The 16536-nt window shown below is 39.0% G+C and overlaps 1 protein-coding gene across 2 annotated transcripts; it reads right to left on the reverse strand.

Moving 5' to 3' along the window:
• Nucleotides 1–182: 182 nt before the first annotated feature.
• LOC119896544 (transmembrane protease serine 9-like) lies at nt 183–11403 on the reverse strand. Of its 2 annotated transcripts, none has more exons than XM_038710014.1 (10): nt 11272–11403; nt 6936–6956; nt 6450–6612; nt 5642–5916; nt 4865–5010; nt 4468–4783; nt 4007–4178; nt 2963–3216; nt 2683–2780; nt 183–1260 (listed from the first exon to the last, which is right to left on the reverse strand). In XM_038710014.1, the coding sequence occupies exons 1-10, from the start codon at nt 11324–11326 to the stop codon at nt 940–942; spliced, it is 1821 nt and encodes a 606-aa protein (XP_038565942.1). In that variant the 5' UTR covers nt 11327–11403; the 3' UTR covers nt 183–939. The 2 variants fall into 2 exon arrangements, with proteins under 2 accessions (XP_038565942.1, XP_038565941.1); XM_038710013.1 differs by lacking the exon at nt 11272–11403 and adding an exon at nt 9007–9387.
• Nucleotides 11404–16536: the final 5133 nt, after the last annotated feature.

The following is a 16536-nucleotide window of genomic DNA, read 5'->3' on the forward strand; positions in this document are numbered from 1 at the left end:
TAGACTGCATTAGTTTGAGTTGGGTGGACCTAATAAACTGGCAACTGCGTATGCAGCTGCTGCGTTCATGCCTTGTAAGTTCAATTGTATATACTCAGGCTATGTACTAGGAAAAACACATACAATACATTTTCTGTATATTAATTTTGAAGATATTAACCAGAGCAACACAGAGCCAATAATAGAGTGCTGCTTTTTTTTTTTAAAGAAAACAGAGCAGTAGCATACATGTGCTCAAAGCATAAAGGAAGCTGACAGGAAGGATTTCATTCATTTAAAAGCAGGTTAAGACAAAAATACAAAGGCGGAAGTTGTTCAGCACTGTCACATCTACAGGACAGTATTTCTTGGCAAGATTTAAAGTTGGCATTTATCTTTCAGACCAAATATTTATTAAAGTGCAGATTCAGTATTTTGTAGAACAAATGCTGTCTTCACTTCAGAAAGAAATTTACATTATGGTACAGTAGCTCTGATAATGAGGTAGATGATGGACAGATTGTCACTGATCCTCAGACCTCTAAAATATGTTTTTCTTTATGTTTTTATCTGTGCAGTCATTATTTTGTCATGTGCATAATATCTGGATACATTTTTTTGTCATATCCCATTTAGGACTCATTCGTCAAAATAATCTTCAGTTATTATAAATCGTATATTAGATTAAATTTCACATATTTTGAAAATGTATTAAATACAAATCCATTCATAATAAAAACAGGTGCAGATATCCTTATGGTCCATAGAGCTTTAAAAAATGGCAACTGCTGGAATACCGCTTGCTACTTATACATACGTTTGTTCAGTGATTCTTAAACTATTGATTTTTTTTCATTTTATACCCTTCATTTTACACTGAAACACAGTTCAAGAATCTCTATGTTGATCTCTAGCATTCATTCAACCGAAGCAAAATTAAGACAAGTGTGCCTGTCACATCTATGAGAAGAGGTGGAGACACACAGACAAGATGAGGAGATGGAAGAAGAAGAAGGGGGAGTGAGCAGGAGCGCCCCTGCTGGTGGTGAGAGTATTGGTTGCAGCTGTGCTGCTGCTGGTGGTGGTGGTGGTGGTGTTGGAGGCTGGAGATAAGAACGTCCCCACTGTCTGAGTCAGGAAGGTTTCAAAGCGGCTGAGTTTGGTGAAGACCATCACTGGATCTGCTCGTGTTTGACTGGTGCTGTTGTTTTCAACTGACAACACTGCTGCCTGGAACCAAGAGCTGCCCTGCTTACACATCACTGGACCGCCAGAACCACCCTGAACAAACAAGCAAGACGGAAATGTTCAAGTCCAACATTTTTATGAAACTACAGAAATTTTTTTTCTTAGCTTCACCAAATGTGTTATACAGGTTAACTTAGCTTATCATATAGATAGGAAACAGGGAAACAGCTCTGTTCGAAGATAACAAAATCCACCTGCCAGCATCTCCACAGCTCAAGAACAAAAAGGAGCTGAGTGAGTGAACGTCAGAGGGGCTGGATTTTGTTACCATTTCACAGTGTCAAGCTAGCTGTTTTCAGTCTGTACACAAAGTTAAGCTAACTGGCAGCTAGCTATAGATATATTTCTGTGTGTGTACATATAAATATTTACAGTATTTATGTACAACTAAATGGAGCTTGTTTTGAGATTGTTTCAACATCCAAAGAAGGTTAAAGTCAAGGGCAACTGGACTTGGTTGAAGATACTGGAAGACGTTTCGTCCCTCATCCAAAGGACTTCTTCAGTTCTGACTGACTGGCAGGGAAACTCAGCTATTTAACCTCAGTGGGGTCGTTGGCCCGGGTCATCGATACCGCTGGTTCGTTAGTGTTCCTGGTTGCTGTGACGACAGTCGTTACTGTCGTTAAGACTACCTGTGGCCAAGACTGAACGACCATCGTTGGTATCTTCACCTGAGGCCAATAGGTTACGTTTGTTGAGTTTCCTGGGAAGTGATGAAAGGACAGCATTGTAAGTGGGGGATAAGTGGTGGCGTAGACCCCCTCCTCTGTTCAATGACGGCTTCTCCACCCTGGTGTAGATGCTTCCTTGACACCTCTTTCAAACCATCCATCTTCTCTGTCTAAAATGTGCACCTGGTGGTCCTCAAACGAGTGTCCTCTGTCCTTCAGATGTAAGTAGACTGCAGAGTCTTGACCTGAGGAGTTGGCCCTTCTGTGTTGAGCCATGCGTTTGTGTAGTGGTTGTTTAGTCTCCCCAATATACAGGTCTGTGCATTCCTCACTGCATTGGACCGCATACACTAGATTGCTTTTCTTGTGTTTGGGTGTGCGGTCTTTGGGGTGGACCAGCATCTGTCTTATTGTGTTCTTGGGTTTAAAAAACACAGGGATGTTATGTTTGTTGAAAATCCTCCTGAGTTTCTCTGATACTCCAGACACGTATGGAATCACAATGTTGTTGCGTTTGACCTTCTTTTCCTCCTCCCCTGTAGTTTTGTTCTTCTTGGATCTTGTGGCTGTTTTCACAAAGGTCCATTTAGGGTATCCACAGGCTGTAAGTGCCCCCTTCAGGTGGTTCTGTTCCTTCTCTCTGGCTTTGGCGCTTGTTGGTATGTTTCAACAGTTATCAAGGTCAAGAATAAACTCAAGTTTCTAATGTTCAAGGATCCACAAACACCTCCATAAAATAGAAAGACACCTCAAAGTAAAACCTCCTGCTCTCATTACTCACCTGCCCCAAAGTAAAAAAGCTTGTACAAATGCTGCCACTCGTTGAAGCATTTCCACAGTTTACCACCGTGGTCTGGAACTCGTGCAGAACTTGATAAACTAAAATAAGAAAATTCAAAGTCAAACATCTGAATCAGATCCAGATAACAGGGACGTAAACTAAACTGACATACATACTTTTACTAATTTGTTAGTGCCAAAACCAATGTGCAAAGGCCTCAATGTTTAATCAATGATGCAGAGAGTTAGCATTATTGTGTCAAACTGTCTTATGGACTCACCCCCTCCTTGCCCGGCGCTCCAGCCAGCAGCCCAGCACGTCGAGCCCACAGTGAAGGTTTGTCCGTTGTCCAGGCAGATGGGCTGGATGTGGTTGGACAGGGTGGGTCTGGTTGCCAGACGCAGCACTGCTACATTAGACCCAGTGAGGTTGCTCAGAGTGACATTTGTCACATTCAATTCCACCTCAAAGGGGTTGGATCCATTCTGATTCAAACGACCCAAAATGACAGTCCATTCAGACGGTATGGGTGAACTGTGGGAGATAAAACAAAATAGAAAAACAATACAGAGGCCTACATTATATCTCTTGAACCTTTACGACACATTAAAAACTACATCAGTTTCATCACGGTGACATGACTTTAACAAACGACTAGATTAGATATTTTTTAAGTACTTTATAAGCTTAAGCTTTAACAAAGACAGAGAAAGGTGCACGCGTCCAGGAGCAACAGGCATAAACATAAGGAAGGCCGCCATGTTGGCTGAACTTTTTACACGGGAGCTAGCTACACTTCAATTCAAAGTCTCTCAACTGAATAAACCTCTGTTTTACACATAAAACGTTGTCAGAAAAACATAATGACGGCTTTTAAAGTCCTTAGAAATGTATAGCAGCAAACTGTAACAAACTGCTAACCTGTTTTGAACAGGAAATTCAGAGACAGGAGATGTTACTTGTGACTGCTCAGCAGTCTGGTCTCTGTTTGAGGAGCAGAAGCATCACGCAGCCCTACTAGCATTTGCATAAGTGGACCCTCCCCCTTATGGCACAATTGAGCAATTGCACCCTTAAAAATACTACTGAAATCCATTATACTGACCAATACACAAAACAATTTAACATGACAAAACAGTTGTAGGCGCCACATTAGCATTATCATTGTGTCAAGTCTGGTAGCATCTTGATATTAGTGTTTTTAGCTCATAGTACAGTGTCTCGGAGCTGCTAGCTGTGCACTCTTAGACTTGTTCCTATCGAGTGTTTAAAAACACTCAAAAAACACTTTATGCCATCCAGGACATCACTCCAGGTTTCTCACCTTGAGAAGCAGTTGGCGTCGCTCAACACAAAGTCTAAAGCCACCAGAGTCCCACCACACACATGACTTCCATTGTTCTGTAGGCTCGCCATCCATGGCCAAACACCAGCTGTCGCCAACGTGCTTCCTCCCAGAATACGTGAATTCAGTGGGGCTTGGCCACAGACCACAGCTGGAGAGAAAAACAAAAGGTAGATAATCGAAACCTTTTCTTTAAAAAGCCTTTTAATCTCAGTCCATAATCATGTTGTTTTAATCAAACTTTGTTGAAACTCACAGAACTTCATGATAAATTTTAGTGGAGATCCCAAAGTGTCCAAATATATCAAACAAAACAGGATACAGAATATATATGAAACTGTTATACTGTGTAGAAGAAAAATATCAAATTTTAAAGCTTTCCACAGAGAAATAGGGTTAAATATCAATGTTTACAAAGTGCTGGCATGGCAGGCACTTACACAGGGCTGTGGTTGTTGGAGCGAGAGTTGTTGAAGTGAGAGTTGTTGAAGTGAGAGTTGTTGGCACCAAGGTGGTTGGAGGTGGTGGCAGTCCAGGACAGTTGACGCTGAGGTCACCGTCAGTCCCAGTGGACGTGAAGGTGATGAAGCCTGGCTGGTTGCTGGTGATCTGGCTGTTGATCCAGGACTGATACTGGGACACTCGGGTGTAGACTCCTGGGAAATTAGGCAGGGCACAGCCGTTACCAAAACTGACGACTCCCTCCTGGATCCAGCGACCGCCCTGCTTGCTCACCATCGGACCTCCTGAATCCCCCTTTAAAGAGTAAAACATTTAGTAGAAGGAATCTTTGCAGAAGATGAAATCTGATACAAATACAGGAGTTAAAATGATCACCTGACAGGAGTCCTTCCCTCCAGCACTTAACCCGGCGCACATCATGTTGTTTGTGATTGAGCCCACTCCATAGTTACAGTTACACTCTCTGTTCCCCACAACCGGAACCTGCACCTCCATCAGGTTTCCTGGGGATGGAAGGGACACTAAAGAGAAACAAATTCAGTTTAGTGAACAACACAAGTGGTGTCGCACAGGTAGATCTCAAAGATAGTTTTCAAGCCCTGCACTATATAACTCTGTTTACGTTTGCCTAAATTTCCTCAGTCATAACCCAGTAAATTTCTTTAATTCATCAGATCATTGAAAAAACAAGCAAAACATCATGATATCAGCTTCACTGCTCTCTAAATATTGGCATCGGTCGAAGCACCAACAAAGGCAACAAAGAAGAAGAATGCCTTCAAACAAAGATGGATGTAAACAATACATAGTTTAAAATGTTTGGAAATCTGCTTTGCAACTGTTTAATGATGAAGAATACGCATTCGATACATCTGCTAGAACTAAATGGCACACAATGTGATTTGGTGAAAACTTGTTGATGTAAATAAAACTTTTCTTTGTTTAAAGAATCTTTAATGACTTTTCCTCTAGTGGCATCATCAGAACAAACTGCTTATTGCGTAGACAGATTATGACAAAAGTAGCCCTAACAGAGTTAAAGGTGGGATAAAGGAACAACTACATTTTGGAATCGACATATCTGGGAAAACACAGTTGTTGCCAGTGTAATCACACTGAAAATAAATGTACTCCAGGTGCTTTCTGACCCACCATCACTTGCAATGTCGCCCCAGCCGGTGACCCAGGCTCCAGTGCCGTTGTAGAAGGTGCTGCCTGGAGCTGCCAGGCAGACGGGCTGGATGTAGATGGTGAAAGTCACCGGTGAGGAGAGCTTCAGGAGGCAGATGTCGTTGTCATGATTATTGGGGTTATAGTCGGGATTAATGATGGTCTGTGAGATTGTCTGAGTCACTTGATTGGGGTTTGATCCCTGTAGAGTCTGGAGACCCAGAGACACAGTCAGAGTGTTTGGGTCTATGCCTGTGCTGTAATCAGAAGAGAAACAAAACAGTGCAAAGACGTGAAAAGCAGAACTGTAATCAGGAGCACTTCAGCAGACACTAAGTCCATTTTAAGACCAGATCTAGTGTAGTTTGTATGGAGCCTGACAGATGTGGAGAAATCATTCCCGCAAGTGAGTAATTTGTATCCTCATTATATTACAAATCATTCCCTCAACTTAGTTGTTCATGTGCATTAATAATTTTCCAGTCTTCTTTGCATCTGTTGACATGGAGACCTCCAATTGTAAACTGTTTTATCCCAAAGGGAGAGGGAACAAAGACAAATGTAATTAAAAATACTAATTCATTATGTCCCGCGACCCTGCATGCAGGATAGGCGGTTGCCGATGGATGGATGAATTCATTGTGTTTCAATATCTGATGTTTTAACTTTTTAACTCTTAATCATCTCGAGACCTCTCAGATTTTTCCTGCGACCCCTTGGTTTGGTCCACCCCAAGCCAGGCTGTTTACAACACTGCATGGCATGTTGCAGCCCGACCCTCACTGCTTACCTGTAGAAGCAGTGAGCAGCAGTCAGCACCCATTCATTGTTAATGAGGGATCCTCCACAGAAGTGGGACCCAGAGGTTTGCAGACTGGCCTGCCAGGGCCAGCTGCCTGCAGAGGCCACCTGTCCTCCAACAATCTTGGTGTTGAGTGTTGGCTGACCACACACTGAGGAGAGAGACAATAAAGACAGAGTGAGCAATACTCTCCCCTCCTTGTTTGCCCTGTTCACTCCTTCAGGATTATAAACCTGAACTCTTGGTTGAAGATTATGATCCCGGGATTGTGCTGTGTTTTATTTACCATTCATGATTAGTATAGATGTTTCATTGCTTTTATTTGCTGTATTATGTGTGGTATTGTGGAGTTAATAGCAAATACTAACAATAATGAAACTATAAACAAAATGTTTACGTCCCAAATACATGTTTAGAATGTCCCGAACAGACGGACAGGAAATCAAAAAAGTGAGCATAGAAACTTTGACTTACCATCTAGTTGTGAGTGAGACTCTGAAAATAGAAAACAAACAAAAAACACTTCTGAAACAACAACTTTGTATTTATATTCACTGATAAGTCTCATGCTATATTGACACGTGATATTAAATGGGAAGAAATTTGTGATCATCTGTAACATTTATTACTAAACTGATTAAAACACTATATTTTTGAAAAGTGACACACTTTTAACTATGTCTTCTCTCAGCTAACAGATCAACAAATAACTTTCCAGTTACAGAAAAGGAGTTTGCAGAGTCCAGAGTCACTTCAAATGTCTTATACAGCAAATATGTCCTGTACAGCATATACAGTATCTCACAAAAGTGAGTTCACCCCTCACATTTGTGTAAATATTTAATTATATCTTTTCATGTGACAACACTGAACAAATGACGCTTTGCTACAATGTAAAGTAGTGAGTGTGCAGCTTGTTTAACTGTGTAAACTTGCTCCCCTCAAAAGAACACATCACACAGCCGTTAATGTCTAAACTGCTGGCAACAAAAGTGCCAGAGGTTATGTGTCCTTCCCACAAGCCATCATTCTGACAGGAACAATTCTTGTAAAACTGATTCTGATTCTGAGGACTATACACACACATGTTTAGCTAAATAAAACTTCCATACATTTCAACTTTCTGTAACTGATACTTTGATTTTCTGTTTCCAAGAATGTTAAAAATGTCAAGAACTGTGGATCATCATTTCCTCTTCTTCTTGACCAAAAGTTGCTTTGTTGTTTTTACCATCTTTGAAATATATCAAATATACAATCGATGTTAACTTTTAAGGACAATGAGACCATTTTCCACGTCTTTGTCTCATAAAGCCTGGATTACTGCAAAAGCCTTCTCACTTAGAAGTCATTGCTTATTACATGATTCAACATTTCTGTCTCTCACAAACACCCAAACACACACACAGCAGTCCACTACTTGTCCTAGCCTGAAAAATGCCATCAAAGACTATTGCTCAAGGAGAGACCGCAAATCCGCCTTTCATGGTAGGTATAATATTAAAGTGTTATTATTTTATTTATTATTTACTGCTGGCCACCAGCACACAGTAGCAAGCATATTATCATATGTAGCACTGTATTAATTGGAGGATGCATCATAAAGCCAGTAATACTAAACAAATGAGCACAAACAAAAACAGTACAAAACAACATGTTGTTCAAGTTCGCGGGTCGCAGACTCAACCTGTTGGGTCAAAACTGCGCAGACAGTGGCTGATGGTGGAGAAGTGCAGCCATCCTGTCAGTCATAGCTGAGACCCTGAGCTCCCACGTAACTGAACCCTGCAGTGAACCTTTTAGAAATATACTTTTATAGAAGAGCCTTTCCTGATTTTAGCTGATTTAAATTTATTTTTCTTTTAACTGTATTTTAATTTCTTGTGTTTCTTCCTGCTTTTACCGTGTATCTTTTTTGGTTGATGTGTTTTATTGTCTTTGCTCTTGTGAAAAGCACTTTGTTAATGATTTTGAAAAGTGCTCTATAAATAAAGATTATTATTATTCACTTACATGACATAAGTCAGTAATGCTATTTAACTTGAAACTTTAAATAAGTCAGTAGTTGCTTGATTCACACAGTGCTCAAACCCTGGAAAGTCCATCCACATCATTAAGGCCGACTTATATTTCTTTGTCGAGTCTACGCGTGTTGCCAAGCCGCAGCGAGCATTTATACGTGTTGGTTTTCTGTGTTGCATTGTGTTCTCTTTACTGTAAAAAAGTAATATATATTAGTTCATATATTAAATCCATGTTTCTGATCATTATTAACTGTTTTCGATGATTTTAGTGTCATTTATAAAAGAACTGTGCAGTATGTATTAGCTATCAAAATCTGATGGTATTTCTGTTTTGTCTTATTTCAGCTATAGAATATTTATACTAATCTGTGGGACCTGAATGGTATTTATTACAGTAATAGCTGAGTGTTACGGCAGGAAAACAGGAGTGTGGGCCCAAAATTAAGACAGTGGCTGGGTGGATGCAGTTCAAAACGGTTTATTAAGAAAACAAAACAGGCTTACTAACAAAACAGGCTTACTTCTTAGATCACGGCGAGAGTCCAAACAAAAGGGAAAATCCAACAAAGGCCGACCAGCGCGGGTTAAATCCAATAACAGGTTAAAGTAATCCAAACACAGGGAATATCCACAAATCCAGGGACACAGAGCATGAGGCAGAACACTCAACATATGAAGATGACACCACGAGGACTGAACAGAACTGAGGGCAATACACACATACACACACACACACACACACACACACTGTGAAACTGAAAATAAAACAAGAAGTAAAGCTAGCGACAATACACAAGGACATGTGAAACCAAATACAACAGAGAACAAGGAAGCAATGATCAGCCTGCAGTCTTACAGTAAATGCGCAGACACACAAACACACACGCTGTGGCCCTGGACTGGTTTTGTGTTTACTTATAAACCAAGCGTATCACTCTGTAATATGTGGGATTAAAGGTCAGTGAAGTGCGCTGAAGGTTTTTAGTTCTACTCACAGATCAGAGAGCAGCATTACATCCCAAAGGGAATATAACAGCAACCACAACTTTCTGTAGAGAACTGGGATTTAAAATAGTCTGCTTTATGTTGTTTAGACTTTTTTTAGTAGTTTGTCTCATCAAATATGATTTGATGTTGTGGGTATTTCTCTCCTATGTGTTGGTAATCAGTGTTGGTTGATTAGCACGGCAGGTTTGTATATTACAAGTTTAATAGTTGAATAAATTGAACCTTGAACGTCGTCTCTGCCTCCTGAACACAAGGCATTTAACCCTTAAACCCATTGGTCAGTGTGTTGTGGTGGTGAGCAGAAATGATTGTAAACCTTTCATTCTTTTAGAAAATACTATTACTTATATTAATTACAAAATTAAAAAAACATGCATTTCCATCTCATATCATAAAATGAGTAAATATTATATATATGTGTCTATTGCTCTGTTTTAAGTTTGGGTTTAGTAATTGTGGGTTATGTTTGTCAGAGATTTGCATAACTTGAAAAAATGTTCCTCATTTTCAGCCATATTCAGTTACTAAATTATTAACTGGGACTTGGCTCACTCTGCTCCTGGATGGAGTTGCAATCGGACATAACGAGGTTTGGCTCCATGTTTACCTGAAACCCATCTGCTGTAAACATTTCTCTTAGCCAAGATGGTGTAAATCTGTTGTCACATGATCTCAGTGCAGTGACCTCAAATATTCCTTAAAAGAGGTTTGAGTTGTTGTGATCTACCTGTCTGTCTAATCTATCTACATACCATTAAATAGAAAAATTCACTTAAATGGCTAAAAATTAAATCCACAAATAGTTTTCTTAGTTTGCTAAATAAAGACTCTTACTACAAGGACAGACTGAACAGAATAAGAAGGTTTGGTGAAGGTTTTCCTTTTGGTCTATTAAGGATCAAATTACACAACTATACCTATTAAAGTGTCACCTTCATGTTAATGTAATTTTTAAAGTTGCAAAATTAATGAACTGTTCCTTGGATTGAGTGAAAGTTTCCGTCACACCCAATTAGTTTCTGCAAACCACATATTCCTTCAAATAAATGAATTAATGCCAAACCACTTGAAATTAGTTAAAGGAGGTATACATTTTTTTAAATTCATTTTACTAGACCAAATCACAGGTGTGACATAGATAAAGCTTCATAAATATTATTGTGTGGCGAAACTAAATTAGAATCACATCACACACAGTCTTGCAATTAAAACAGAAACTTTAAGAGATTAAATTGGCTGCGTGTGAAGTTCAGAAGGCTAAACATGGAGGTAATGACAAAGTTTTTATGGGCTTATAAACACCATTTTAGTGTATAGAAGTCTTTATCGAGTGATGTATAAAATTCGCTGAGGTTGTGCTGATTCTGGGGACAGTGAAACTTGATAACGCTGTAAAAAATGTATACTTTACAAGGCAAAACAAAAATGTATGCAACAACGGAAAGATGCAGGTCTCAGAGGCTAAAAGCAAACTGATTGACAGGAAAGATAGCCGTTATTTCACTCTAAATTCCTTTACAATGATTATCTGCCATGATTAGAAAATAGGTACAGTTCTTTATTGTCATATGTAACAATTACAGTGAAGCATGTCATCAATGCACGTTATTTAACTTTCATGCATCCAGGCAAATTTGTAAATTATGAAGCCATGAGTTTTGTGCAAAACTATTTTTATTCCATTACACTGATATGACAACTGTAGTTCCTCCTCATACAGCGGTTGTTATATCTCAAACATGATTGGTTCAGGTGTGCGTGTTGAGGAGGGTCCTTACCTTGTGTCAGGAGAGTCAGCAGAGTCGCCACACAGATCACTTTGTAGAAAGCCATAACTGTAAGTCCATATCATCAGATCTGCACCTGCATAAATAACCTTCTTCTTCCCTCCCTCACTCTCGCCTCCTTCTGTCTACCTCCAACACAAACAAACCTGTCCAATGAAACGCCCAACACCTCCCCTATCACCTGTTTCACAGCATGTGACACAGAACATGTCACCTTCTCCAAGCTAAGCAGCCTACATTAAACACTACACTAATATTACACTAAGTACTGCTCTTAAGTACAATATTGGGGTACTTTATTTGAGTATTACCATTTCATGCTACCTTATAGGCCTTACTTGTACTCCAAATGTACTACATTTATTCAATCTGTAGTAACTGATATTTTTTATAAATTTTGATTTTACATTAAAAACAAACATGATGAATTTTTAAAAAATACAACGCGTTGTTACAGATAAATCTTTTTGTCTTCTGAAATGTGAATCTTGTTGGATTTCTAAAAATTGTTTCATTTCAATAACTGAGGTCAAAGAGGTCAAATTATCCACTCTCTCCAAAGTCCATCTGAAAACAGAACAACCACTCAGCTTTATCTGATGACTGTTGGGAATGACTGGACTGATCTAGCTAACGGTTTAAAAATCAGTGAAAACTAGCGTATAAAACCAGCTAACTGTGTAAAAAGTAGTTAAAACTAGCAAACCAACACATTCTCATCTCGTCATTACCAATGCTGTCACACAGCGTGACAAAGCGTAATTATTTTACGCCATAGATACTCTTCAGCGTCCGTAATGGTTAAGCCATTTTGAATGTCCTTCAGAACTTTTCAAAGTAAAAGCTCTCAATAAAATCGACATAAAGCATTGCTGCAAAAAACATTCCTCATGCTTTTATTTTGGAGGCACAATCACTTAATAGGAAGTGATTATGTAGGTAACTGTTGCTGTCATGACAAATCTATTTCAGCACCAGCCACATCAATTTATTTATTTATTTATTTTCTGTCACCAAAGCAATCTGTCCGGGGGCCAGATATTATTGCTGGCAGGCCAGCTCTGGCCCGCAGTCCGCCTATTGCCGACCACTACACTAAGGGGAAGACAGAAACATAAAAGGGACCAGAAGATGTTATCCTTCAGATTTGGTGTTGGCATTTGATGTGTTCACATGTTGTGTTCTGGCGCAGTATCTCCTCGGCTGGGCTCAATAAACTGTGCTATGTTGAGTCTTCATCAGTCTCCAAACCTTCACATCTGAACCTGGCTCACAATAATTCTTCAACATATATAAAGTAGTAAAAACTGTATATAAAATAGTTAAAAATAACGTATATAGTTAAAACTAGCTCCACCTCGAGCTGCTACAACAGCAAAATGCTGCTTTAATACTGTATCAAAAGAGGCATCAGTAATAAGAATCTAATAAAGGAATAAGATATCAGTCAGAGTGGACATGTTACTGCAGAACCAGTACTGATACTGTAGGTACATCTAGCTGACTTTGATTAGCATTTTGGATGAAGGACTCTTACGGAGTAGTATTTTAAATAGCCTAAATAATCTACACACTTCTGTTTGAAGCACTACAGGAGTTCAAACATTTAAATCAATGCTTCAGTGCTTAAGTTTATTGATTTAAACAACAGTTAATCCTGGCATGGCTTCCCAGTGTGTTGAAATTAGAGCCATGGGTGGATCATTTGGCTTTGGACTTCTCAGGTTACCCCTCTAGAGAACAGGAAAACACAACATTCATGAATCACCTCTGCGCAGTCTGCTTGAATTTGAAACCCGTCCAACCTCCCGTAACCTTACAGGTGTGACATATGTATTTTTGCTCAGCCTACTGTTTTAGAGCTCAATATTTAGAATGGTTTCCTCCTTCAAGGTAGTCTTTGATTATTATTATTTCTATTAAAAATCAACAGCAACATCATGTTTGGTGTTATTTTTGTCAGATTTACACAGCAGTGGAAGGAGAACCGTGCTCATTTTTAGTAATATGAAGTAGTTTTAAGTGTAACAAGACTCTGTTACAAGTAAAAGTCCTGCATAATACAGAAGTATAATCAAATATATTTAAAGTATAAACAAATTAAAAGTACTCGTTATGTGAAACCACTTTATTATTATTATATACATTGTATTATTGGGTTATTATTATTGCTGTATTTAAATATAAGCAGCTTTTTAATGTTGTATATGGACAAGGTGAAATTTAAACTGCTTTATCCTGTTGGGAAGAACCCTGCACACAAATAATGACAAAGCTTTTTTCTTCAACAGGATTCATCATGTAGATATGAAGGAAAAATACACAACAGATTTCTTGTTGTAAGAGCGGCTGAATTAGTCCTGCGGCCGAGACAATGAGGAGTCGTGCTGCTTGCTCAGGAATGAATTGGTCAAACAGCCTCAGACTTCCTGGAACAAATGAACTTGGTTTGGAACAAGATGAACCAGTAAACACTGTCTACACAGTAAAGGCCAAATGTCACGGTTTTTATATCACAGTCTCTATTCATCCATCACAATACTACATTGTAACAATTCTCATTAACAAAGTCATTTATTCAAAAGTATTATCAGTTAAATGTACTTAAACTTACTGACTGATCGAGGAGTCCTTCAAGGGATGGGCAGAAACGTGGGAACGTTCCTGTATCCATTACAGGACCTGTGCTTTTTAATCAACTTCTTACATAGTTGCTGCCTTGGTTGAAATAATCATAATGGAAAAAATTGGGTCAAAATAAGCTAATTGACCCACATGGCTATGTTTTTGGCAGGCAGCTGGTTTAACATAATGGTTAAGGCAATTTTTAGGGGGCTAACTATTGTCTTTGTCACATGGCTCGTCACAAACTGGATATGCCAATTAGACTTTAAACATTCAGACATGTTCATAATGAAAGTATTATGAGTAAGCTGTCTGTGTCAGCCTTGATTCAAACTGATAACTCATAGTCCTTCAGAAACAGATCAGATTCAGAGCCTTATGTTGCTAAGCTACCGTCATACTCCAAGGAGGCTTGGAAAAATGAGACGGGGAAGGGTCCAACTGCAGGCCCCCCTCCTGAGGTCCCTTGTTCGTTCCAAGAAACATTACACAGTCGAAAATGTGATGAATCATTCCTTCATATGTGACAAAGAGCCACAACATGGTGACCTCATGCAAATGTTGATTTAGGTTCTGCAACATTAGACCGCTTTTTATTTTTAATGGCGAATTGTAACTGGGCTGTAACTGTCCTTTAAACATCCCCTCAACATTGTATCTCCTCTCTTTCGTTCTAACTCAGCTTTCCCTGAATTATCATTATTTCTTTGTTCCTGTTGTTTGTTCCTTTGCTCCTCTGTATGTACCTCTGAATGTTGTGCAGGAGAGTTGGTAATTGAGAGCCTCTTTTTCTTTTTTTTTGTATTATTGTATGTTTTTCGTGTGTCACTTGCTATTGTGTTTGTTTGTAGAACCATTTGTAGGTTTTATATCGGACTCCCTCCAAAAGGAGATGGTTCATCTCAAGGGGTTATCCATGAATAAACTTACTGGGCAGATCGTTATTGCCAACATTTGGCCGCAATTGTCATTCTCCAAAATACCTGACGGCTTGCTTGGTCACTTGACTCCAATTCAATTTTATTAAAAATTAATAAAAACAAATGTCTTTTTACTTTACTTGCGTGTGTGTGGAATCACAACAGCTGCCACCATTTACCCAAGTTTTAAAATAGGTTTGTGGTCCCTCACCTTCCGCTACATTGTCAAAATGACGACCATTAAGGCTGAGAAGTGTACAACGTTCCACATTATGCTCATAGTCCATTCGACTCATTATACAGAATCACCCCTTTTATATTATTATATGGGCCACCTTATATTATTGGGTGATTATTAGTGATGTATTGAGATGTAAGCAGCTTTGTAATGTTGTGGATAGACAAGGTGTAGCTAATTTAAACTGCTTTATATCCTGTTGGGAAGAACCCTGCATGTGGAAATTTAAAATAATGACAGCTTTTACTTTGTCTATAAGATTCGTCACAAAGTTATGAAGGAAATATTTACGAGATCTGTTCTTGCAGGCGACGGAGAGCAGCTGAATGAAACTGAGAGCTGGACCGAGACATTGCTTAAGTCACAATACCGCAATTTAATAGTGCTCCATTACAAGTCAAAGTCTCTTTTCAAAATCATCAAAAATATTATCAGTAAAACTTTAATTATCAAAACTAAAAGTAACCACGATGTTTAGGGTCTTGCATCCATTACCTGACTCACACGGTTGCTTGCTTGATGGGCTGGTTTAATGAAATGGATATTGTTTCAGTGGGGGTTACTATTGTGTTTTTCCAGGAACACATTATTTGTTACAAACTGGATCTGCCAGTAAGAGATAACCATTCAGACACGTTCATAATGGAAGTAGGTTTCACAAGGGCCACAAAGTTTTCCATTGCTGTTAGAGTGAGATTCAGTTTCGGTTTAGTTGGTGCATTTTCTGAGAAGGCCGTCTGTGACGCAATGCACCGCAGAAGCAGGGTCATCACTCCTCAACCCTCAGAAGTTTAGTTTAAAAAGTTTAGCAGCCAGATTCACAATGTAAGTCAATAATCATTATGAACCTTGAATAATCATTATAGTATCTGTGGATCTTTTTTCCAAAAAATTGTTGATTTCAGAGACTTTTTCAACTTCATTCTAGTGAATTTATTAAAGCTGAATGCAGAATTTTGTTGCCTGAAATGTGGAGAAAAACGGGGCATTGAAAAATTAGACACTTGGGAGAATTTGGATGGTAAATACAGTAGGGGAGATTAAAACCCGGGATGAATAAAACACAGCGATTTTCTCGGACACCATAAAAGTCTGATATGCCAAATTACCTCAGTTGATCTTGTAGTTGTATCAGACAAAGGACTGTACTAGTTTTATTAGATCTTAGGGCTGCAGTTGATACTATTGATCATCATATCATATAACAGCGGTACAGAGCGTGTTTCTTCATCACAGCATTCTTCTTATCCTTGTATTCCAGCAGTGTAGACAGCATCACTACATTAAATGTGTCCGTAGAAGAAGAAGAGGAAATAATAATAATAATAAACTCTGAGTAGTCCTGTGGTTTATTAGAAGTAAGAAGAGAAGTGACATTTGGACAAATGAAGAGCACATATGTTATTTAGCACGAGAGCTGACAGCCTGTGGATCTTTATACCATGAAGCACGAAGAGTCACACAGATGCAGAC

The sequence above is a fragment of the Micropterus salmoides genome, unplaced genomic scaffold (assembly GCF_014851395.1).
Source record: "Micropterus salmoides isolate LMB-PRFRI ecotype aquatic unplaced genomic scaffold, ASM1485139v1 Ms_hic_scaffold_10, whole genome shotgun sequence".
Taxonomy (NCBI): domain Eukaryota; kingdom Metazoa; phylum Chordata; class Actinopteri; order Centrarchiformes; family Centrarchidae; genus Micropterus; species Micropterus salmoides.

Excerpts from the sequence above, each read along its gene's own strand:
- LOC119896544 (XM_038710013.1), bottom strand. The coding sequence starts at position 9,157 with ATGTTGAGTGTTCTGCCTCATGCTCTGTGTCCCTGGATTTGTGGATAT. Across the intron at positions 5,917-6,449 it reads GCTGCTCACTGCTTCTACAG|CACAGGCATAGACCCAAACA; the intron begins GTAAGCAGTGAG and ends TTCTGATTACAG. Across the intron at positions 1,261-2,682 it reads GCTTTTTTACTTTGGGGCAG|GGTGGTTCTGGCGGTCCAGT; the intron begins GTGAGTAATGAG and ends TTGTTTGTTCAG.